This window comes from Nerophis ophidion, linkage group LG17 (assembly GCF_033978795.1).
Source record: "Nerophis ophidion isolate RoL-2023_Sa linkage group LG17, RoL_Noph_v1.0, whole genome shotgun sequence".
In the NCBI taxonomy this organism is placed as follows: Eukaryota; Metazoa; Chordata; class Actinopteri; order Syngnathiformes; family Syngnathidae; genus Nerophis; species Nerophis ophidion.
In genome coordinates, this window is record NC_084627.1 from 42,713,502 (window position 1) to 42,740,098 (window position 26,597).

Here is a 26,597-nt window from a genome sequence, read left to right on the forward strand (position 1 = left end):
ATTGTTAATACGGCCACCCCTCAGTGTGCCCTGTATGGCTGTTGATCAAGTATGCGTTGCATTCACTTCTGTGTGTGCTAAAGCTGCATATATTATGTGACTGGGCCGACACTTTTGTTTGTATGGAGGAAAAGCAGACGTGACCACCAGAGAACGCTAAAGGCAGTGCCTTTAAGGCACGCCCCCAATATTGTTGTCCGGGTGGAAATTGGGAGAAATTCGGGAGAATGGTTGCCCCGGGAGATTTTTGGGAGGGGCACTGAACTACTTTGGGAGTCTCCTGGGAAAATTGGGAGGGTTGGCAAGTATGAGTATTAGCGGTGAATGCGGTGTTACAGCGAAACCGCCGCTGTATAACACCGGCGGGCCAGCTCTAATGTTAACTTGACATTGCCTCAAGGGCCAAATGAAATTACAGGGAGGGCCAAATTCGGCCCGCGGGCCAGAGTTTTACACCCATGATTTAGTTCATTGGAACGCGAGTCAGTAGTTTACAATACTGAACTTGTATGACCATGTTTCAGAATTTGTGTAATATTCAATTTTTTCTTATGGCCTGTAAACAATAATCTTTCATTGTTTGAGGAAAGTAACAAGTGCACTATTGAAATGTGTCCTTTGTGTTTTGAGAGTTTGGAGAATGTATAAGTGTAACTTTCAAAAATTGTTCTAATTTATTGTAATGCAGTCAATGTGAATAAAGTTTCGAGTTGGGCTGTCAACTCATTGTCCAGCACAGCTCTTAAAGCATCGGGGAGTGAAACACAACATACTATTTCACAGCAATATGAGCAGACATCCGTTACATACAGTATATTAAAAAGTTTTAGTGTGTTATTAAATGACCATGGTAATGAGTGTATTGTGAGATAAGACCATGTGCCTCTTTGACCACTTGATTAACAACTCAAGAGTGGTTAATCAAGTTCTTTGTTTGAGAATTGACTGCTTTTTAAGTATGTGTGCTTTGGTGTTAATCATACTGTTTGGCTCTTTTGTGAACTACCATCTTTGTGAGAATGTGTCTCAGCTTGTAAAAGGGTGTTAAATAATCATTCTTTTGTCCGAACGCACACTCAGAGCACCAGCACCTGCGTTACAACCCTCTGAAGGACTCCTGGGTCCTGGTCTCAGCCCACCGCATGAGGAGACCCTGGGCTGGTCAGCTGGAAAAACCTCCTGAAGAACACGTACCCAGATATGATCCCCGCAATCCACTCTGTCCTGGAAACACACGTGCTAATGGGGAGGTAGTAATCAACACGTGTGTGTGTGTGTGTGCATATGCATGTGTCGTATACAGTCCTGGTCAAAAGTGTACATACACTTGTAAAGAATATCATGCCATGGCTGTCTTGAGTTTCCAATCATTTCTACAACTCTTGTTTTTTTGTGATAGAGTGACTGTTTGTCACAAAAAACATTCATGAAGTTCGGTTCTTTTATCAATTTATTATGGGTCTACTGAAAATTTGAGCTGTTTTTGTTTCATCTGACATCACAAGGACAAAGATAAGACTTTCTGGAGGAAAGTTCTGTGGTCAGATGAAAAAAAAAATGGAGCTGTTTGGTCACAATACCCAGCAATATGTTTGGAGGAGAAAAGCTGAGGCCTTTAATCCCAGGAACACCATGTAATGTGTATGTGCTCCAATCACTACATAGCAAAAGAATAAGAGTTGTAGAAATGATTGGAAAGTCAAGACAGCCATGACAGGATGTTCTTTACAAGTGTATGTAAACTTTTGATCGTGACTGTACACTAGAAATTTTGGTTAATGTTTAAACAAACAAGATTTGGTTGTACGCAAGTCATTGGTGCTTTTGATCCTGTTTTAAAGTGCATTTGTGCTGTGTTTGTGTCTTAATAGGTGAATCCAGACTATAAAAGCACTTTTGTATTTGAAAATGACTTCCCTGCCCTCCAGCCAAATGCTCCAGCTCCTGGTGGTGAGTGTTTTTTTTTTCCAAGTTCAAATAAATCGGTTGCTAAGGTTTTTGTGTAAATAAACAAGGTACTCATCCGGTTATCACATGACTTTTGGTCAAACAGCATGATCACTCAGTTAAATGTATTTTTGTATATTTTAGCTGCACAGTACTTAGTGATAACTTCCATTTGGATCAAGGGGCTTAAAATGAAATTGTTGTGCACTATAGGTTCAGACCAACATCCATTGTTCCAGTCTAAAGCTGCCAGAGGGGTGTGGTAAGTATAATGCCAATGTATTTACAGTGATACATCGGTTTTTGTAATTTGTTCCAACAAGCCGACAAAACTGTATGAAAACCGAATCAGTCAAGTCAACACTTACCGTCTATCCATCCATCTATTTTAAAATCATGTAAATTTATAAAAAGATTATATAAATTGAATTGATCTGTTCCAGACTCCCCCAAATATGACCTCAAACCACATTTTTTTTAGAGAATAATTATACTGATACATGCAGAAAATAGGGTGAAATACATATAAACATGAACATTTAATGTGACTTTTACATTTACTATAGAAATGTGACGTCCGTGAACAAGTTGAGTCATTTGAATGGCTCTTTTAAGTCAACAAAAAGGTCCGATTTGCAGGTGCAAATTGGCCTATGCTTTCTTCATATTTGTACAACCTAACAGGACTAGAGCTCCAATGGCAAAAAAACACACACATTGAGACAAATTCAAACGAAATGGAGCAACGTTTTACATTACATACACTTCCAATTTACATTTACATTTGACGGTAGGGTTAGTGCAGGGGTCGGGAACCTTTTTGGCTGCGAGAGCCAAGAATCCAAATATTTTAAAATGTATTTCCGCCATAAAATATTTTTTAGCACTGAACACAACTAAACGTGTGCATTTTTAAGGAAGACCAACATAGAGTATAACAGGTCTCTTATTCTTTGTAATAACATTGTTATTCTGAAGCTAACTGTGGGGGGGGGGTAGCCTGCGGGCCTGCAGCGAAGCAGGGTGTTGCCAGGACCAGCCTCGAAATCAGCGAAAGGTGCGTAGATGGCCCACCTGGGCGTTGTTATCTCACCCCCTGACGCTCTGTTTATAAGCAGCAGCCAGGAGTAGAGACGGGGTTGGGGCTGGAGCCAGAGCGCGAGCGAGAACGAAAGAAAAAGACAATTGCTGGAAACCAACTGAGAGACTTATTGAAAAAAAGATATATATTGTAACCCTGAAACAGGCATTCATGTCGGTGATTGGTGGTCTGAAGAACCCCCAGGAGGGCAAGCCCTAAACAAGCCAATAACAAATGAATCACTTCCTACCCTTAATGCAACTTCTTGAACAAATGCGGTAGAAAAAAGGATGGATGGATCAAATGCATGAGCAGGTTTTCTATTTTGATCATTATTTTTAACACTTTGATTACAAGTCGAATTATTCATTACTTATTGTGTTAACCTTCGTCTTGTGTTAGGGTCGGCACCGACCCGTTTTAGTTTTTAAATGCATAAAAACACCACATACATTTATTTTTTTGCATCAAAGCTTTTTGACTTTGTCAGGAACCTCTTCGTCAACAAAATAAAACATTTTAATTTTTTTCACTAAATTATAAAATGCTCTGGTAGAAATTATGCCCTTGGTGTTGTTAGGGTCGGTTTCGACCCAGTTATAAAAATAAGATGATAAAGCAATGATAAGAGCCAAAACTGAACACACTGACAGCCAGCTCCTCTCCCAATCATGTGAGCTTTAGTGGATTCTCATTTTACCTTGTTATCCTGTACGAAAACAAACAAAAGACGGACACTAAAAGTGTCACTTTTTGCCACTCTGATTTTGTTTTTTTTTATTAGTTTTGGAACTAGTAATCTATTTCTCTTGGTTTCATTTGCTTGATTGGTTGTTGTTTGTTTGATGTTGGATTTCTGTTGCTGAAAAAAATACTTTTTAGCCTTTTTCTTGAAGTAAGTATATATGGGTCGAAATTGACCCGTAACACCATAGATGTTACTATAATTAAAATTCTTAAAATGAAAAAATGAATAAAACACATTTATTTAAGAGATGTGTTCTAATACCCCTTAGTAATAGTTAGGTAACACAACAACCTTTTTTTTTATGTATATGATTCTCTTGAGGTTTGTTTTACCATTTTTAAAAATTGAAATGGAGGGGTATACTGACAAAAAAAGGCCCAATGGCCCAAACCAAAAATATTAAAACCAATATTTTCAAGGATAAGGAAGCCTAACGAGGTAACCAAGAGATGAGAAACAAATTGGATGATAGATAATTGTTTTTAGTGTATTTTACAGCTGATTTAAGACATGGGTCAAAACCGACCCGTTAACATAATAGATGGTAACAGAAAGCTAACACAAGAGGAAGGTTAAGCAGTGTCACCTCAGATTTATCCCAGAGCCAGATGCAGTCATCGAAAGAGCCACATCTGGCTCTAGAGCCATAGGTTCCCTACCCCTGGGTTAGTGCAATTTTTCATTCACATTTACATAGTGTCCTAATTTTTGATTACATTTTTTATAGGCATTCTATTCATGCAGTACTTGTTGGCGACATTGTATCTGTACTGCAAAATGGCAAAACATTACGATAAGGTACCTCCTTAAGGAATGTTTACAATATAAACACATGCCACATGAAAGTAATATATTCTTTATCTTAAAATATTTCCCACAAATAGCGTATATTATTCTAAATACAATAACGGTTTCTCAAAATGTGTCTCACTTCAAAGAGCCGTGAATCCCATCCCTACTTTATTAAAAGGAGGAGGTAAGAGCCATACGGACACTACCTTTTTACTTTGGTACAAGTTCTTTCTACAATTCAATAGTGTTACTCACACTTTTTATCAAAGTGCTGGCACTCGCAACTTTCTTTGGTCCCATGGTGGCTTATTTTGCAGTTATATAAAAAAAAAAAAAGCACAGCAGCGGAGGTACCAACACATTGATGATAACGCAGGCAAGTGGATTGATGTGTTACTTGTAATGTTTGGCCTAATGAGAACCAAAATGGTGTATACTAAAAACCCCAGGTACCACTGTATTGTGAAACTGCCCAAAATATTACAAATGCCTCTTCAGTCCAGATCCACACCTTTCTGTACACTAAATAATCATGGTGTTCATACATCAAAACTGAGCATAATTATCTTTTTGATACAAACTCTCTTTAGATTGTGCAAAAAATACTTGCTGTTATTTTTTGATAGTGGAATAATTCCTCCATTGGACTAATCGCTGAAATCATTTGAATTTGATATCAATACACTGCTCTCCACCTAAACCAGTAGCTCTCTTCAACTATGTGAACTATCACCCAGTCACACCCCACACACATGAGTTTGTTTTCCTCTGGTCCTCCTGCAGTGTTACATCACCTTGAAGACGAAAAAATAAACAGCAATATTTGCACTGATTATGCGTATGAAACAAACCACTGGCATATTTTATTCAGGCTTTCAGCAAACATTGTGTGCAAGGAATGACTGCAGAGGTTCAAGTTTTACATTTTCAACATGCTTAACAGGATAGCCACTCCCTTCCTGTTGCTCACATCCAGCACACAAGCCCAAATAAATGAAGTCCACAGCCACAGCACGCTGAGTTACACAAAAAGTTTCTTTCCCCTCAAACCTTAATGGTCTATTTGTAGCAAACACACAATTAAACATGTTTCTGACTATCTATGCAGTTCTAGTAACAATTTTTAATGATTGCATCTGGCAGCATAGTTAGGTATTGACTCGGCCAATGATTAAAATCCCAGCAAGTGCTTTTATACCCCCCCCCAGTGAAGTGTTCATATTACACACAAGCACACCAGATAATGAGGCAGGGGCCCTGGAATGTTGCAGTGATTTTTGTATTGATGAGAAGTTTTCTACGCCATAAAGTGGCTCTTTTTTTATTTAATTATTTTCACCATGCTATGTCGCGTGTGCATGTTTGCAGTCACCTTCTGTTTTTTTAGTCGGCTAACAGTGTCGAGGAAAAAAAAAGAACTCATAACAAAAAGTCGTGGCTGTGCAGCAACATTCAGACATCCAATTAGTGAACCCGCCTCCGAATGTGATGTGATTATTTTTTGGGATAAATGTCACAGAGAGCAAAAAAGAAATCAGCATTAGAGAATTACCATGTATAATGACTAATTAATACCTTCAATCTCGAGACAATGCAAGTAATTAGGCACACTTTATAGGGGGACTTTTTAATTGATGCGTTTAATCCACATTAACCACAGTAATCAAAGATAACCAAAATGGATGGATAATAAGACAGCAAGTTTTTGCATCAGACTGCTTTGTGTAGTGCTGGCTCCAGGGTGACATTGTCTAAACCTGGGTTTCTTAATTGATAGATAGATAGATAGATAGATAGATGGATAGTACTTTATTTATTCATCCAGGAGAGTTCCTTCAGGAAAATTAAAATTCCAGCAGCAGTGTACATAGTTGAGATCAATTTAAAAAGTAAAAAGTAAAGTGAATAATGGGGGTATAAATGGAAACAAAATAGAGAAATATTACAATAAGAATACAAATACAAATGGGAATAAAAATATAACAGTAAAAAAAGAATATAACAAGAGAAACTAGGCAGTAGTGACCATGTTATGAATAAGTATTGGAATGTTATTGTTTTGTATCCCCTGTCATCCTAGTACCCCCTGCCCCCCGCCCCATACAGGAGTTGTACAGTCTAATAGTGTGTGGGACAAAGGAGTTTTTTAGTCTATTAGTCCTGCACTTGGGATGAAGCAGTCTAGCACTGAACAGGCTCCTCTGGCTACTGATAACGCTATGCAGAGGCTGACTACCATCATCCAGGATGCTCACTAGTTTGTCCACAGTCCTCTTCTCTGCCACGGTAACCAGTGAGTCCAGTTTTATTCCGATTGTAGAACCGGCCCGCCTGATCAGTTTCTCCAGTCTGGAGCTGTCCTTCTTAGATGTACTGCCCCCCCCAGCACAGAACACTGGCAACCACAGACTGGTAGTACATCTACAGGAGTTTTTTACAAATGTTGAAGGAGCACAGCCTCCTGAGGAAGTACCGCCTTCTCCATCCTCTCCTGTACAAGTGGTCGGTGTTAACAGTCCAGTCCAGCTTATTGTCCATTGAAAGATAATATAGGGCACAGCGCCCCCTAGAGGGACGCAAAACAATACCTGTTTCTCAGCTGTGTTCCTAGGGCTGCAGATGTCATTGACTTGTGGCTGTAATGTGACAAAGCAAATTGAAATAGTTAATCTAAGTTAAGGACAGATGCAACATTAATGTTGGATGCAAATGGAAAGAGTTCATCTAAGTCAGGGGTCGGCAACCCGCGCCTCCGGAGCTGCATGCGGCTCTTTGATCACTCTGGTGTGGCTTATCTGTAAACTTGCCGACCTTCCCGAATATTTACCGGGAGACTTCTGACCTTAGTGCCTTTCCCTAAAATTGTCTGAGGTTTGCATACTGTGATTTTCACTCGGACAGCAACATTGAAGGCAGGCCGGGATAGCAATACCCATAACATCTTCAAATGCATGTAGTTGCGCCCGCTGTTACACAACACAATACGGTCACGTATTGTGTGAAACCTCTATTACAATCCTCAAGTGATTGCAACAGCCATACAGGTTACACTGAAGGTTGTGATATAAACAACTTTAACACTCTTACTAATATGCGCCACACTGTGAACCCACACCAAACAAGAATGACAAACACATTTCGGGAAAACAACCGCACTGTAACACAACATAAACACAACATAACAAATACCCAGCATCCCATGCAACCCTGACTCTTCCAGTCTTCCACGCCCACCTCAACCGACGCAGGAGGGGACGGGGGGGTTGGTGCTAGCGGGCTGTATAATGTAGCCTGGAAGAGTCAGGGTTGCGGGGTATTCTGGGTATTTGTTATGTTGTGTTTATGTTGTGTTACAGTGCGGATGTTTTCCCGAAATGTATTTGTCATTCTTTTTTGGTGTGGGTTCACAGTGTGGCGCATATTTGTAACAGTGTTAAAGTTGTTTAAACTGGCACCTTCAGTGTGACCTGTATGGCTGTTGAACAAGAATGCCTTGCAGTCAGTCGCCTGTCTGCGTCTGCAGAAGCCTCATACAACACTTGACCTGACTGGTAAGCTGTTTGCACAACTTGTGAAGGGCACTAAAGACAGTGTCATCGTAGCACGCCTTTATATTCGTTGGCAGTCAAGCACTGGGAACAGTCACTCTGTAACCCGCGAGTCTCCCGGGAGGATTTGTATGCATGCGGCTAATAAGTGGCATTCATATAAAACTCACTGGCCGCACTAACATCAAATCTTCATATTTAATTGCGGGCCGCGTGTTTAAGACTCCTGGTTTATACATAGCACAAAGCAAAAAAAAAAACTCTGTATAAAGTGTTATTTCATTCTAAATTTCAAGAGTCTTGTGGCTCCCATTATTTTCTTTATTTTGTGAAACGGGTCAAAATGGCTCTTTGAGTGGTAAAGGTTGCTAAGTTAAGGACAGATACAACATGCTTTGTAAGCCAAGCTTACAAAGCACCCCACTTCTATTGCCCCTACTAAGGGGGTACCCACGTTGCCCCATGGGGCATGGCCAGGCCAAAAGGCGCTCGCCTTGGAGGCCCACCTCCAGGCTTGGTTTCATAGGGCACCCGCGTCTGGGCGAGTGGAAAACTGTGTTCCTGTTCTTGTCTTCTCATAGAAGTCCCTGAGCTGCTCTTTGTCTGGTCCCTTACCTAGGACCTGTTTGTCATGGGAGACCCTACCAGGGGGCAACATAAGCTTCAGGCAACATAAAGTCCTCTACCGCAATAAGGTAGCAGCTCAGAGAGGAGCCAGCTCCACACATATGATGTATTCATCACACCGGCAGCAACTGCAATCTGTTATTATACAGTTTGTGCCTTTTTATCCTATCTGACATACTGTGTCTCCACACATTTCTTGTCATTTGTAGTAAGGTCATGTGTTTCCATCCCTGGTCTGATGTCACACTCCCTCTCATGAACAAAGAAGAGGTTGTCAAGGTGATTGACAAGTGGGCAGAGCTTGTGGAAGAACTAGGTGCCACCTACCCCTGGGTTCAGGTACAGGATACACTTAAGTCTCTACTTACTGTAATAACAACACATACATGTACTATATTGTTTTTATGGTAACAACTTCACTTAAATATATGATTCATTGATGATGATACAATGGTTGTTTTTCTTCGTTGAATGAATGTAAAACTATTAACACATTAAATGGCTACCTTTCAAATTTGAATCAATATAGCACAAATTTGAATCAATACTGGTACTCAATGGTACCAATTTGTTTTGAGACTTTTGTGTGTTCAAATGTGCTTTTAAATGTTTCCAAAAAACAACTTTTTTTTTTCATTCAATGCTGAGCTGTGCTGTCAATTTATCTTGTTTTGTTACACTATTTAGTACTGTACTGTATTGTATAGTAAATCTGGCATGCAGTTGCAATTCGTAGAGGACTGTTGTGTATAAACCACTTTTACTGCTTGATTGTAACATGCAACCTACATGTGCTCGTCATTACTAAATTGGGAGGTGTCAAATTCGCCATGTGAAATCGCTAATGTAGCATGACTATGGCCAATCTAATACAGGGGTCACCAAACTTTTGGAAACCAAGAGCTACTTCTTGGGTACTGATTAATGCGAAGGGCTACCAGTTTGATACAGACTTAAATAAATTGCCAGAAATTGCCGATTTGCTCAATTTACCTTTAATATAAAAATATATATATATATGAAAAAAATGGGTATTTCTGTCTGTCATTCCGTCGTACATTGTTTTTCCTTTTACCGAAGGTTTTTTGTAGAGAATAAATGATGAAAAAAAGACTTAATTGAACAGTTTAAAAGAGGAGAAAACAGGAACAAAATTAAAATTAAATTTTGAAACATTGTTTATCTTTAATTTCGACTCTTTAAAATTCAAAATTCAACCAAAAAAATGAAGAAAAAAACTACTTAATTCGAATCTTTTTGAAAAAATATAAAAATAATTTATAGAACATGATTAGTAATTTTTCCTGATGAAAATTAATTTTTGAATTTTGATGATTTGTTTTAAATAGTTTAACATCCACTTTGAAATAAGATTTAAATTTGATTCTACAGATTTTCTAGATTTGCTAGAATAATTTTTTTTGAATTTTAATCATAATAAGTTTGAAGAAATATTTCACAAATATTCTTAGTCGAAAAAACAGAAGCTAAAATAAAAAATGTAATTAAAATGTATTTATTATTCTTTACAATAATAAAAAAACATACTTGAACATTGATTTAAATTGTCAGGAAAGAAGAGGAAGAAATTTAAAAGGTAAAAAGGTATATGTGTTTAAAAATCCTAAAATCATTTTTAAGGTTGTATTTTTTCTCTAAAATTGTCTTTCTGAAAGTTATAAGAAGCAAAGTAAAAAAAATAAATGAATTTATTTAAACAAGTGAAGACCAAGTCTTTAAAATATTTTCTTGGATTTGTAAATTCTATTTGAGTTTTGTCTCTCTTAGAATTAAAAATGTCGAGCAAAGCGAGACCAGCTTGCTAGTAAATAAATCCAATTTAAAAAATAGAGGCAGCTGCTATTTGAGCTATTTTTAGAACAGGCCAGCGGGCGACTCATCTGGTCCTTACGGGCTACCTGGTGCCTGCGGGCACCGCGTTGGTGACTCCTGATCTAATATAAATCGCACGGAGCTAGCGCATTTCTGAAAAGTGAAGCCTTACTGAACTTTTGAGCGCTTTCTTCCTTTGTTGGCCTGAGTCCACTCCAGTGCTTGACTGCCACCGGATGTGACGTCACCTGCAAAAAGGTTCGATTTTGTATGACTCGGTACACGATAAAAGTACCGAATTTGATACCCATCCCAAATACACTGCAATTTTAGTGTCAGATCATCATATCCTTCCAAGAACCAGCATCTGCTGCAGTGGACATTTGTGTTAAGTTTAACAAAGCTTCCCCCCTAAGTTGTGTAACTGACAGAAGAAATAGACTACAAACAAATGTCTACTGCAGATTCTCAGAAGGAAATATCAATTTGTATAAACACAAATCTAACTTTGCTCATGTTTTTTGTTGTCCTTTAGATATTTGAAAATAAAGGAGCCATGATGGGTTGTTCCAATCCACACCCTCATTGTCAGGTAGACAAAGACACACATTTGGCTCTGTATTGTGTATAAATGGCTGTTTACATTGGAAAAGAGTTCAAACACGGCAAACATGGTGTTAGTTGGGCTTGACAACAATGCTTATAATGAAGCCAAAGGTAATTAATTTAAAATGTATGATTGCAACTTAAAATATGATGACACCCAGGTACTTCTCTGAAATAAAAAGTACAATTTAACAACTACTCGCACATTTGAAATCTGACATTAAACACTAGACAACAAATCAGCAGTCGTCCTTTTCTCAGGTCAATATCTGGACCTTGTCAACAGAGGGCAGTATGAGACTTTAGTCTTTGTCACATCATAGGCGTTCCTCTCTGTTGTACCTCAGAACTATTTATGTCCATACATGAGAAATTATACTTCATGGAACTTGCTAAGTGATCAAGATTTATAGACCATTACAAGCACATTAGTTAAAAAGTAGGAATATTAGGTTACTTTTGACCAGGGGTCGGGAACCTTTTTGGCTGGATGAGCCATGAAAGCCAACTATTTAAAAATGTATTTCCGTGAGAGCCATATAATATTTTTTAACACTGAATACAACTAAATGTGTGCATTTTTAAGTAAGACCAACATGTTTAGAGTATAATAAATCCCTTATTCGTTTTAATAACATTTTTATTCTGAAGTTAACCAATAATAAATCGAATACTTCTTCCCATTAATGCGACTTCTTGAACAAGTCTGGTAGAACACGGATGGATGGATAAAATGCCTGAGAATGTTTTGTATTTTGAACGTTATTTTTAGCTCTGTGCTTACTAGCGGAATTATTCATAATTTTCGTGTTAAGCCAGGGGTGCCCACTGCACACTGAAAAATCAGAGCAAGCGGGGGCCATTTTCATAATTTTTATTTTAAAAACCAATACAATATATGTATAAAAAATATACATTTAGGCCTCCACTCAGTTATGATCCCGGGGACCCCAAAGGGTTTTGTTCAAAAAAAAATTATTGAAAATGTGTCATTATTCAGTATTATAATTTTTATTATTATGCAAGTTTTAAATCTCTAGATCAACATTAGAAAAAAAATGGAAAAAACACTAAATATGCAATATTTTCACCCAATAACTTTTTTAGGGGGGATGTTTGAGATTATATGATAATTGGAGCCTTAATTTTGGATTTTGATTCATTATTATATTTTGAGCAATGACACTCAAAAACAAATCACACTAAAATAATTGGGGATCCAAAAGTGTCCTATTTATCAAAGTGTTAAAAAATTAATTATACAATTGTTTTACTGTTTACTTTTAGCACAATAATCTCGAGATCAACTTCAAATATATCCGTCAATTTTAAGTTGTATTGTTGTTTATGTTTTGTTTGTTTTAGGCCCTTCTTTAAAAAAAAAAAAAACAGCTCAGTTTTTTAAATGGTATAACACAAAATATGCAACATTTTTCCCCAAAAATATCTCAAAGTGGAATATTTAATGTGATGTAATCAAAGCTTTGTATAGGTCAATAATTCAAAATGACATTGTTTTTGATTTATTATTCTTTTTTAAAGAAAGAAACAGCCTGCATGGCAGCTTTATAAGAGTAAGCATTGCAGCACTTTCTTGTTACATTTCACCTGTTTGCTCTTTTATACCACTTTTTATGTTTTTTATTCTTTTTTAATTGTATTCTTAAAATGTGCCGTGGGGCCGTTAAAAAATGACCCGCAGGCCGCACTTCGGACAGCCCTGTGTTAAGCGATGCCAGCTAAGATTTATCTGAGAGCCAGATGAAGTCATGAAAAGAGCCACATCTGGCTCTAGAGCCATAAGTTCCCTACCCCTGCTTTAGACTGAAATAGTCTGTCAAGTGTCTACATCCATCCATCCATTTTCTACCTCTTGTCCGTTGCGGGGCTGCTGGAGCCTATCTAAGCTCCGTTCGGGCTTCACCCTGGACAAGTGTCCACCTCATGGTATTCACACTCACATTCACACACCAAGGCCAATTTAGTGTTGACAATCTGTTTGGGAAAAATCATATTTGTTGAGGCAACACGAAAATAATCAGTTGAAAGAAAATCATCACACTTTGTTAATATTTGTGTACATTTGCAGTTGCATGAATAACTTTACATTAGTCTGCAACAATGCATACTTGTTTTTATGTTTTATTATTGTATATGTTAATTATGATTTAACTTTTTGTTTTTGGAGTTAATAGTAATGAATTGACGGTATTTCTAACCTAATATATTTATTTGTTTCTCTAAAATATATGATTGTAATGCTTATGTGAGATCATATTAAACACTAAGATATAATACCTTTTTTCGGGAACAAACTATTGCAGGATTTGAGACAGATAGATACTTACTCCTAAAGAACAAGCAAGTTGAAGATAGAGCAACGTTAACTTTTAATACACAGATTGTCTCATAGGAATAGATGCTCATCTTTGTTTGTCTCTTGTGTATTGTTTCTCCATTTCTCCTTGAGTCAACAGTCTGCTACTAGATTGGAAATGCATCTAGTGTCCACAGAAGCACAGCTGCACAAACACACCCGCAGCTACAGATGTTGGAAATGGATATGATAGAGCCCACACACACTGTCTCACACGCACCCACAGGCAGGCAGCATTATTTAGTATTTGCAAATATATGCATGTGTACGAATGAAATGACAGACCAATGAAATAATAATAACATAATCACAATATGTGTGTTTAGCCTTTAAATATGCACTCCATTCCGGGTGAATAAGTGAAGGGGCGTTTAATCTGAAAACAATTAGCCATTCTGTCCGAGGCAGTGTCGCATGGCATGCAAAAATATTATCAAATGCCTCTGGTTATTACTCCACATGGGATATTTCATTTCATTTTAATTCAAGTGTCACACACATTAAACAAGGAGATAGTATTAAGCCCATCTTTTCCCTTTGCTTGTAGAGATGGGATTTGTGGCTCTTCGAATGGAGCCGTTCAGACGACTGGCTTGTTATTATAGGTTTATTTATCAAGGAAATTGCTGGTAGCAGTTATAAGATAAGATGGGAATCACAATAGTTAAAATCAGTGGTCACCACTGCCCATAAGGACCAGATGAGTAGCCCGCTGGCCTGTTCTAAAAATAGCTCAAATAGCAGCACTTACCAGTGAGCTGCCTCTATTTTTTAAATTGTATTTATTTACTAGCAAGCTGGTCTCGCTTTGCTCGACATTTTTAATTCTAAGCAAGACAAAACTCAAATAGAATTTGAAAATCCAAGAAAATATTTTAAAGACTTGGTCTTCACTTGCTTAAATAAATTCATTTATTTTTTTACTTTGCTTCTTATAACTTTCAGAAAGACAATTTTAGAGAAAAAATACAACCTTAAAAATGATTTTAGGATTTTTAAACACATTACCTTTTTGCCTTTTAAATTCCTTCCTCTTCTTTCCTGACAATTTAAATCAATGTTCAAGTATTTTTTATTTTTATTGTAAAGAATAATAAATACATTTTAATTTAATTCTTCATTTTAGCTGCTGTGTTTTCAACGAAGAATATTTGTGAAATATTTCTTCAAACTTATTAGGATTAAAATTAAAAAAAAAATATTCTGGCAAATCTAGAAAATCTGTAGAATTAAATTCAAATCTTATTTCAAAGTCTTTTGAATTTCTTTTAAAATTTTTGTTCTGGAATATCTAGAAGAAATAATGGTTTGTTCAAGTTAGAAATATAGCTTGGTTCAATATGTTATATATTATAACAAAGTGCAGATTGGATTTTAATCTATTTAAAACATGTCATCAAAATTCAAAAATTTATTTTAATCAGGAAAAATTACTAATGATGTTCCATAAATATATTTTTTTATTTTTTCAAAAAGATTCGAATTAGCTAGAATTATTATGAAATATTGAATGTCATTTTATTTTTGTTTTTCTTGTAAACGTTCCATAAAATGGTGCCTTATCCCCATGCTTTGACAGTAACATTATTATTTAAAAAAAATGTTCTTACCTAAGAACATTTGAACACTATGGAAAATAATACACGGATAATAAGTAAGAATAAACTGTATATACAGTCGTGGTCACAAGTTTACATACACTTGTAAAGAACATCATGTCATGGCTGTCTTGAGTTTCCAATTTCTACAACTCTTATTTTTTGTGATAGAGTGATTGGAGCACATACTTGTTGGTCACCAAAAACATTCATAAAGTTTGGTTATTTCACGGAGGATTACCTCCAAATTCTTCAGGACAAGCTACTGTAAAATCATCAGCCCAGAAGTTGGGTCTTGGGCGCAGTTGGGTGTTCCAACAGGACAATGACCACAACACACCTCAAAAGTGGTAAAGGGATTGCTAAATCAGGCTACAATGAAGGTTTTTAGAATGGACTTCCCAAAGTCCTGACTTAAACCTGTGGACAATGCTGAAGAAACAACACATTTAGCTGAAGTGCACCAACTTTGTCAAGAGGAGTGGTCAAAAATTGAAGCAGAAGCTTGTGGATGGCTTCCAAAAGTGCCTTATTGCAGTGAAACTTGCCAAGGGACATGTAAGCAAATATTAACATTGCTGTTTGTATACTTTTGATTGCTCACATTTTCAGTAGAGCCATAGTAAATTCATAAAAGAAGCAAACTTCAGGAATGTTTTTTGTGACCGACAAGTATGTGCTCCAATCATCCATCCATCCATTTACCACCACCCACTCCCCTTGGGGTTGCGGGGGGGGCCGGCGCCCATCTCAGCTACAATCACTACATCACAAAAAAATAAGAGTTGTAGAAATGATTGGAAACTCAAGACAGCCATGACATGATGTTCTTTACAAGTGTATGTATACTACTGACCATGACTGTATGTATATCAAAAGTATAAATTAAACAAAATTACAAATTAGGACTTTATAAAAGTGTGTCTTACCTTCCTGATGTGTGTTTACGCTTAAACTACTGTGCACATCCTCATCAGAACAATGAAGATTGTGTATCTTCTGAAAGCTTATTTTATGACGGTTGCCTTTGGTAAAAGCTTACCTCTTTTAACCCTTGTGGAATGTTCATATTGTTGTTACTCAGCCAGCGTTTGTGGGTCTGACGGACCCCCTGCATTTTGTGGCTTTTAATGCTTCACAATCAAACTCTTTTATGTTAAAATACTGAATAGATGTTTACTTTATCCTAATACAAATCTGTTCAGTATTTTAACATAAAAGGGATTTGATGGTGAGGCATTAAAAGCATTTTGTGGCTTTTAATGCTTCACCATCAAACCCTTTTATGTTAAAATACTGAATAGATGTTTACTTTATCCTAATAAAAATCTGTTCAGTATTTTAACATAAAAGGGTTTGATGGTGAGGCATTAAAAGCCACAAAATGCAAGGGGTCCATCAAACCCACAAACGCTGGTTGTGTAACAATACGGGATTATTTCTCTGCCAGTTTCTACATCCCACAGGGATTCTTCTTTTGTGTTTCTTCACCTGCGGTTCCCACACAAGCTTGCAACATTGTTTGTCAACACTGTCTGCTCTCATTTTCTCGCACATTTGACCCACCGATGTTCTGTGTACCTACACTCTTTCCTCCTCTTATCTACGTCTGGTTGTGTGTGTGTGTGTGTGTGTGTGTGTGTGTGTGTGTGTGTGTGTGTGTCAATGTGTGTCTATGTGTGTGTGTGTGTGTGTGTGTGTGGTTGGGTGTGTTCGTGTGGTACACAGAACATCAATTTCCACACAACTTCCGGACATCTTATATGTAATAGAAATGTGAAGAGGGGGTGTATGGTGTGTGGTCATTAAAATATGTGTTCTGATATATGTTCTTCACAGAAAATGAGCCAAAGTCAGTGAGTCTCAGTTTGAAAAATTAATTAACTGTATCATTTTTCTTCTAATAAAAAATGAAAACGGGTCCCACAGACCCGAACACACACTCATAGATGCTTTCATTTATATAAACTCGCCAAGTTGGTGCTTTACGAAACACTCATATCAAAAATGTGTTTTAAAACCCCAGAAACAAGATAAATACAAGTAATATCAAAATAACACTTACATGGGAATTACTAAATGTTAACAGTATATTAAACAAACCATTAACAAAGTGATCACTGCAAACTTGTGCGTTCTTCGACTGGAATGTGTGCCACTTTACTCGTCGTCGTTTGTAAAATCTTGCATTTTTTTTGCTCTTCTTAATTACCTTTTGAGGAACTCTGGAGAAATGTTTATCCTTTCTGCAATTTGAATGGTTCCAACAGCATCGTTTATTTTTCTTAGAGTAAGGCAAAATGACCCCCAGAACACTTGGACAACAGAGGCTCGCTTGACCACCATTTCAAGCCTCACTTACTTAGTGAGCCGGACGTGACGTCAGGTGAACACAAATTGGCAGGACAAAGCCGAGCATTTAAACAGTAACTGTCTAATTTAGCTGCAGCGGAACAACCCAATCTTTTCTCCCCCATTAAAGTCAACCGACGCTCACAATAGCTTCAGCACTGTTTAATGCATTGTGACGCTACCACAATAAATGAGGAGAAGATCCCGTCAGCTGTCAACAAAGTAGCTGATTCTGAACTTATTAAAGTTAAAGGCATTCCAGCACATATTTAGTTAATGATATGTAAACACAAAAGTCCATATTTGATCACTTTATTTGACATTTTAGGTGAAGATGAGCTTGCTGTCACTGAGCAATTGCCACTGACCCATGGCAGCATGCAGGTCCACTGGATAGAAACCATAAATATTGGCAATCACAGCTCTCAACATTATTCAAAAAATGTTATAAGCATGATCATGATCTACCAGGATTCTCTCATATGTTATCAATGTCTTACACCATCTTTTTTTTTACTCCTTGTGATATCATAGGTGTGGGCCAGCAACTTCCTACCAAGTGAGCCAGCTCTGTCAGATCGCTGTCAGAGAGCGTTTTATGAAAAACACAAAGAGCCGCTGCTGCTGCAATACGCCAAGCAAGAAACTGAGAAAAAGGTAGTGTACGCTAAACACAGAGCACTAGAACCTCCTAACATACATTTAGAATTAGACCAAAGTCTGGTTTGAACGTCTTGATACTGACAATGTTTAACTTATGTTTGCACTTGCATTAGATTAAAGATTTAGGCATCTCCTCCTAACTATACCGAATGCGCATATTGCCCGTCCCCTTAAAAGGGGGAGGGGGGGGTCACACTAATATACAAAAAAAACCTTGACTTTACCCCTAACCTAAGTGATAAATATAAATCATTTGAGTGCTTACTATGAGGTCTGTCGCACCGCTGTCTCTCTACCTGGCTGTTATCTACCTCCCCCCCTGGGCCCTATTCGGACTTTATCAGTGAATTGTCAGGGTTTGTTGCTGATCTAGTGACGCACGCCGACATTATAATTATAATGGGGGACTTTAGTATCCATATGAATACCCCGTCGGACCGTACGTGCGTGGCGCTCCAGACTATAATTGATAGCTGTGCTCTTACACAAATAATAAATGAGCTATATAAGTAAACATTGATTGATTGACTCTTTCCAATTTGCCATCTGTCCAAGACACACAGAGCATTGAAATTGCCTTTTCCACTATATTCCGTGTAATCACAATATAGTAGGGCTGTAATGGTATTGTAGGTACTGCAGTATTTTGGCTTTACAGTCTTCACCATAATGCCGTGATGGTGTCAAACGAAAACATGGTGACTGTAGTTTCTTCTGGTACTTTTAGCATTGGCTGAGTCTAAAAGTAAACTACATCTCCCTGAATCCTTTGTGCAGCAGTGTGAGAGTGGCATGGGGGGTCGTCCGCAGTAAGCAGGAAGGGAATGTTCGTAGTAGTTAAGGGGGATTGCTTTTTTGGACATTTCCAAAATGTAATCAAACTTTGTCTGTTTGAGTTATGATGCTAACAAACAAACCCTGAATACCATGAATTGATTAACGTGGACCCCAATTTAAACACGTTGAAAAACTCATTGGGGTGTTACCATTTAGTGGTCAATTGTACAAAATATGTACTGTACTGTGCAATCTACTAATAAAAGTTTCAATCAATCAATCCTGTGGAAAACAAAACCTCTTTGGCAGGAGTAAGAAAGTCTGCGTTCTGTTAACAAAAATGTAACCCTGCGTGCAAATAAATAATCATCTCCAACATTGACGTTAATGAAGTGAAAACTTAAGACTTCTTTTTTGAATAACATACTTCTATAAATAAATTGTTGTATTTTGAAAATTGTATGCAAATAAATAATCAAGTAAAACATTGAGAAGAAGATAGTTTCAGTAAGTCAAGTGGATGAACACAGGCTTTTTCCCTCACACATTTGGGTGTTGTGCAGAGCGACGGCTTTAGCCATTGTTCTCCATTTTGCTTCTTTCTCATCATACATGGTATCATCGTTTTCGGAAAACTACCTTTGAAGAGTAAATAACTACATTTACTTGGGAGGCTGATATCTGGCGTAGTTGATGAGCTATTTATCACAATATTCATACAAATGAGATCTTGAAGAAAGTGTTTGTTCAGGAGCACGGTCTGTTGCCAGGACATGGAATTCTGTCTGGAGAGCGAGCCCTTCCTTATTAGTGTCTGGGTTTTGAGAGGTGGACTACAAGTTATCTGACAGAGATATGCCTCAATTTATTCTTCCTGAGTGTTTCCACGTAACTTGTATGGGATATCATCTCCCCCCCTAATGTATGCCTTCAACACCTCCCAGAGTACACCGGTCGACATCCCGCGAGTCTTGTTAAAGAGCACAAAAAAGTCTATATGACGCAAAACAAAATCCACAAAGTCCTCCTTTAAAAGTGATCGTATATTTAGACCCCGTGCCACACGTCTGGTTGTCAGGTTTTTAAAGCATAGAAATTCGAGCCATGTTGTAGTTTTTAGTGCTTCCACATAGAGTTGTACGGTATATCGGTGCTAATAAAGCACCACAGTACTAATGAAAGTAAAAAAAAGTACCAGTACTTTTTTTTCAGACCATGATGGCACGCCGTGGTAACTTTGCTGGTTAAATGACCTGCAGCGCATGTCCCTAGTCAACACAGCACTTAGCACTTACATGTGGAAACAGCGTGAAGACACCTATAATATGTAAATATTTCAAATATGTTATATTTATATTGCTACAATGGTACATTTTTAGTCTACTTCATGCCTTTTGTTTTCACCCTCTTTTTGTGCATTATCCTTCCCATCCTTATCCTTTCCATCCTTTGTAACTAAGCTACTGTGTGGAACAATTTCCCTTGTTGATCATTAAATTTTGTCTAAGTCTAAGAGGTGCTGAAAGAGGTGCTTTAAAACATAGCAAGCTAGCAGCTAACATGTACCCACAGTGTTTTAGCTACTTCTAAATCACTAATCCCCACCTCCATTGCGACAAATAAAGTAAGTTTCTTACGAGTATGACTGGAGGACGAATAAAAGCTAAACATGCCTCACTACGCACGGTAGGAGGATACAATATATAACCGCTTACAGCCAGCAAGCGCTCCTAAATGTAAACAAATATACAAAGACATTGACAATAGTGATACCAAGTACAAGAGCCGTATATAGTCGATACTGCAATGATTACATTGGCATTTTTTCTTATCACAAAATATTTTTTTAATAATATTGTATTATTGTTTAAATGCTCCCCGGACACAACTTTAATATGACCAATGTATGATCCTGTAACTACTCGATATTGGATCAATACTCAAATGTGTGGTATCATCCAAAGCTAATGCAAAGTGTCCAAACAACAGAATAATAAGCGCTCACTACATTTTAAATTAAGTGTAGCTGGAACATGGTAAAACAGAAAGTTACCAGACGTTAACAGTAAATGAACAAGTAGATTTTGTACAGCTTGTCCGTCACAATTTTGACAAAATCATGCAATCCAAATTGACACAATATGTTACTGCATACCTCGGCAGCCAAATTAGAAACCGTTGTAACCTGTTTGCTTACTTACAACTAAAAGACAAGTTATCTGGTATGTTCACAATGTTATTTAATGCCAAAATTGTTCTTTGATTGCAATTACAGACTTATGTTTAATGTATCATGTGATTTTCTGTAAAAATAAAGCCAATAAATGACATATTGGCACCAAAATATTGGTATGGGGACAACCCTACCTCCATATTGAGTCTACTGATTGATATAAGTTCTAAATATACATGACTATAAGTTACAGCAGGGGATTTTTAGGATGCATGTGCATGTACGAACCAGTCTGCCCCACAACAAGTGGATGAAGAAAAATAAGTAACTTATTGATTACTGTACCACTTTAGACTACAATTAGATAAACATGTCGGATTTGCGCAAAAGCTTTCGGATAAACATGTGAATTATATTTATATAGCGCTTTTTCTCTAATGACTCAAAGCGCTTTACATAGTGAAACCCAATATCTAATTCTTTATACATTTAAACCAGTGTGGGTGGCACTGGGAGCAGGTGGGTAAAGTGTCTTGCCCAAGGACACAACGGCAGTGACTAGGATGGCGGAAGCGGGGATCGAACCTGCAACCCTCAAGTTGCTGGCTCGGCCGCTCTACCGACCGAGCTATACCGCCCCAACATCCACCATACATAGAGATATTCGCTGACATTAGTAAGGCAAAATACGTCACCAAAGTCTCAAATTCCAAACAGCTCGTTTGGAGCAAGTTTGGAAGAAGGCAACATTGTTTTATAAATATCTCCGCCAAGCCTCGACGGTTTGATTTGAAATTTGAGTGACTTTTGGGGATCCCCAACACACTTAAAAACAGGTAAGAAAAGTTGGATTTGCACGACAGGGCCCCTTTAAAAGACACTCCCTGATTGTTGCGGCCTATGGCGCTGGAATTTGTGGCTGCTTTTTAAGAAAGTTGCGGCCAAAGTAGCAAAGAGCAAGGCTTGTTAATGTATCATTCTTACATTTAAATTATGTTGAATACTAACTCATTTTATCAAACCACTTTATTTCATATTACTAGGATTTATGTAATGGTGATAATTGTTACTGTCATATATTTTTTGCCACCTTTGTTACCCAGCTTAGTTTGAGTCTCTTGTATATAATTGCACGTTTATTTGATGATCCATACTAGATTGGTTTGCAATAAAAAATAAAAAGTAATTCCACTTTCTCGTGACCTTTTGCTTTCCAAATACAACCTTGCTGTAGTACAGGTTTTTCTATTTCCCCCTCATCCATCTGCTTGCGGTGTTATTCTGTCACACCTGTGCTTCCCGTTTTCCTCTGCTGAACTCTGCCTGTGTTTCAGCCAGTGAAGCATATGATGGGGCAGCAGAAATGCTCATTGGCATCACGCTGTGGCATCCATCTTCGACATGTGCAAAGATTAGGAAGTCATACTTTGTGTGTAAGGTCGTGTACCTTTTGCCAATTCACCGCTCATGTGTGAAGAGCACAAGCAACCTTGAGGAAGTTTGGGGCGCTCCAACACAATAGTTTGTGCAATTTCCCTTAATGGAGATGGAATAAGCATTCGCTAGTCTTGCATTTGTACATTGCTTTTCTTTTCTTTTCTCAGTTTGCAGTACGAACATTTTTATTTTTACATTATAACATTTGTTCCCTCTGTGCTTTTTAGAATTTGTATGAAAGGTGAAGAAGTTTCATTAAACAAGAGCTTTCATTCCACTACATAACTTTCTAAATGATGACATTTGTTTGATTGGTTCACATTTGACAAAGAAAGCAAAGGCACCATTAGGTTGATTGGCCACTTTACCTACGGACCAGACATCTACTTGAGTTCTGTGTCCAGAATCGTCTTTATTAGCGTTTTTCCCAAAGTGCCTCTTCTTTTTTGAAGATTGTTGGGCAGATGGAATTGGAAAATAACATTTAAAAAAAGATAATAAATCACAATGCACGATAGAGGTAGTGAAATAAAGTTAAAGTACCAATGATTGTCACACACACACTAGGTGCGGTGAAATGTGTCCTCTGCATTTGATCCAATCCCCTTGTTCACCCCCTGGGAGGTGAGGGGAGCAGTGGGCAGCAGCGGTGCCGCGACCGGGAATCATTTAACGCCCAATTCCAACCCTTGATGCTGAGTGCCAAGCAGGGAGGTAACGGGTCCCATTTTTATAGTCTTTGGTATGACTCAGCCGGGGTTTGAACTCACAACCTACCATTTTCAGGGCGGACACTCTATGAAGAAAATGTGCGATGAATGGATATTATTATGGGGCGGTTTAGCTCGGTTGGTAGAGTGGCCCTGCCAGCAACTTGAGGGTTGCAGGTTCAATTCCCGCCTCTGCCAACCTAATCACTGCCGTTGTGTCCTTGGGAATGACACTTTACCCACACTGGTTTGAATGTAACTTAGATATTGGGTTTCACTATGTAAAGCGCTTTGAGTCACTAGAGAAAAAGCGCTATATAAATATAATTCACTTCACTATTAGAACGGAAGATGAAGATGTGTAGGTATAATACTGTACACTTGTGCTTCTAGTATTTCATTTAAATTGTCCACATCAAGACTAAAGTCTTTGCCTGGATTGACCTACCTGAGAGCTAAAAATGTAAAATATTATAAAAGTCACACAATACAAATTAAATCTCTTACTGATGTCTCATAATTTAAAGTTGGATATTTGTACTGTATACAGTATGTTGTATATTTAAAAATGTACACTGTATGCGCACATAAATACATTTGATAAGCGAAATTGATGTGATAAGATATCATCATTACTTATGCATACTTTTGTTTTTTTGACTTGTGAAATATTAGAAGAGACTGGACTAAGTACAAGTCCGGAGAACAGAGAAAAATGGTAGGAATGAAAAACACTAACCTAGTCTGGAATGGACCTAAACTGTCTTTTAGTTTAAGTGGAGTTGTAAGTGTTTTAGCGACACCTAGTGGTCACAATAATTAATTAAATTAAGCTCATGACAGTTTCATTGAAACTTTTATTAGTAGATTGCACAGTTCAGTACATATTCCGTACAATTGACCACTAAAGGGTAACACCCCAATGAGTTTTTCAACTTGTTTAAGTCGGGGTCCACGTTAATCACATCATGGTACACATATATACTATCAGCATAATACAGTCATCACACAGGTTAATCATCATAGTATATACATTGAATTATTTACATTATTTACAATCCGGGGGGTGGGATGAGGAGCTTTGGTTGATATCAGTACTTCAGTCATCAACAATTGCATCAACAGAGAAATGGACATTGAAACAGTGTAGGTCTTACTTAGTGGGATATGTACAGCCAGCAGAGAACATAGTGAGTTCAGATAGCATAAGAACAAGTATGTACATTTGATTATTTACATTAGGTTATTTACAATCCAGGGAGATGGGATGTGAATGGAGGAGGGTATTAGTAAAGGGTTGAAGTTGCCTGGAGGTGTTGTTTTAGAGCGGTTTTGAAGGAGGATAGAGATCCTCTTACTTTTACACCTTGTTGGGAGTGCATTCCACATTGATGTGGCATAGAAAGGAAGGAGTTAAGACCTTTTTTAGATCTGAGTCCGGGTTTAAAGTGGTTTGAGGAGCTCCCCCTGGTGTTGTGGTTATGGCGGTCATTTACGTTAAGGAAGTAGTTTGATATGTACTTCGGTATCAGGGAGGTGTTGCAGATTTTATAGACTAGGCTAAGTGCAAGTTGTTTTACTCCGTCCTCCACCCTGAGCCAGCCCATTTTGGGGAAGTGGGTCGGAGTGAGGTGTGATCTAGGGTGGAGGTCTAAAAGTAACCGGACTAGCTTGTTCTGGGATGTTTGGAGTCTAGATTTGAGGGTTTTGGAGGTGCTGGGGTACCAGGAGGTGCAAGCGTAATCGAAAAAGGGTTGAATGAGAGTTCCCGTTTGAATCTTCAAGGTGCTTTTGTTGACCAGAGAGGAGATTCAGTAGAGGAATCTCGTTCTTTGGTTGACCTTTTTAATTACCTTGGTTGCCATTTTATCACAGGAAAGATTGGCCTCTAGAATAGAACCTAGGTAGGTGATCTCATCGTTCCTGGTGATAACAATGTTACCCACTTTTAGAGTGAAGTTACTGACTTTATTAAGGTTGATATGGGACCCAAATAGGATGGATTCCGTATTACCTAAGTGTATGGATAGCTTGTTGTCAGCGAGCCAGGTGCAAATACTAAGGAGTTTCAGTAAATTGAATGATGCGGACACGTTTGTTTCTGGATACCTTCTAAAACCCTTCTGCCTTGGAGACTTTGTATATGTAAGCAATATGCAACTATAATTATTATTTCATACTTGTTTACAATGACTCATGTTCTAGACCTTTATATGGTAGGTCGTGGGTTTGAACTCACAACCTACCCATCTCAGGATGGACACTCTAACCACTAAGCCACTGAGTAGAGTTACAGTATATCAGAGAGGTTAAATGATTTAATACGATACGTGTTTGTTTTTTGTTGTTATCAGACCGATATGAATATTGGATCAGGACAATTTTTATGGGGACGGCGTGTCGAAATTGGTAGAGTGGCTGTGCCAGCAATCTGAGGGTTACTGGTTCAATCCCCACCTTCTACCATCCTAGTCACGTCCGTTGTGTCCTTGGGCAAAACACTTCACCCTTGCTCCTGATGGGTCCTGGTGAGCGCCTTGCATGGCAGTTCCCGCCGTCAGTGTGTGAATGTGTGTGTGAATGGGCGAATGTGGAAATACTGTCAAAGCGCTTTGGGCTCCTTAAAAAGGGGTAGAAACGCACTATACAAGTACAACCCATTTACCATAATAATAATGAGCATGTATGAATCATCCATCCATCCACCCCCGCGACCCCGAAAGGGAATAAGCGGTAGAAAATGGATGGATGGATGGATGTATGAATCAAGTTTCCCTGCTTGAAGATGAGAAGGTGTTGCATTCAATGATTGGTTTTGATATTGAAGTTTGTGTTGATGTTAAACTTTTTGTCCCTTAGCAAAAAGACACTTTTATGGTTGGGGATTTTTGAATGCAAGGGTTTTGAGATCTCCAGTTTTGATATACATTTCAGTACAATCAAGTTGATGTTTTAAGATTGCATTGGTTCCTAAATCAATGATTTTTTTCATTCCAGTCCAGAATCAGGGATAATTTTTCCAAACCTACCCCCTATGTTGAATTGCTGAATTCCCCCCAGGGATCAATAAAGTACTTTCTATTCTATTCTATTCTAAAAAAAAAATGTTAAGGACACCTATGAGCTGTTTTAATTGGATAGATCAGTGACATTTTATGAATGTGCATTTATGTAATGGTTGTATAATTTTCGGCTGTTTCCTTAAGTCACATTGTGTGCGAGAATTTCAACAACATTCAGAAATCAGGCTACGTTATTTTGTCAATTAACATGAGACCTAGGTGTGGACAACTCATGCTGTCGTCGCTCGGGTTGCATGGGCCACCAA

At 37.9% G+C, this 26,597-nt stretch overlaps 1 protein-coding gene across 5 annotated transcripts in view; it reads left to right on the plus strand.

Annotated features, from left to right (window-relative positions):
* The window catches only part of galt (galactose-1-phosphate uridylyltransferase), a 53,192-nt gene that overhangs the window by 4,381 nt on the left and 22,214 nt on the right, over positions 1-26,597 (plus strand). For 4 of the 5 annotated variants that reach the window (XM_061877002.1, XM_061877001.1, XM_061877003.1 and 1 more), the window contains 6 exons: positions 1,081-1,250; positions 1,872-1,950; positions 2,161-2,209; positions 8,953-9,082; positions 11,112-11,168; positions 18,044-18,166. In XM_061877002.1, the coding sequence (XP_061732986.1) occupies positions 1,143-1,250; positions 1,872-1,950; positions 2,161-2,209; positions 8,953-9,082; positions 11,112-11,168; positions 18,044-18,166 (546 nt within the window). In that variant the 5' untranslated portion in view covers positions 1,081-1,142. The remainder of the gene's footprint in view (positions 1-1,080; positions 1,251-1,871; positions 1,951-2,160; positions 2,210-8,952; positions 9,083-11,111; positions 11,169-18,043; positions 18,167-26,597) is intronic. The other variant, XM_061876999.1, reaches the window with a different exon arrangement.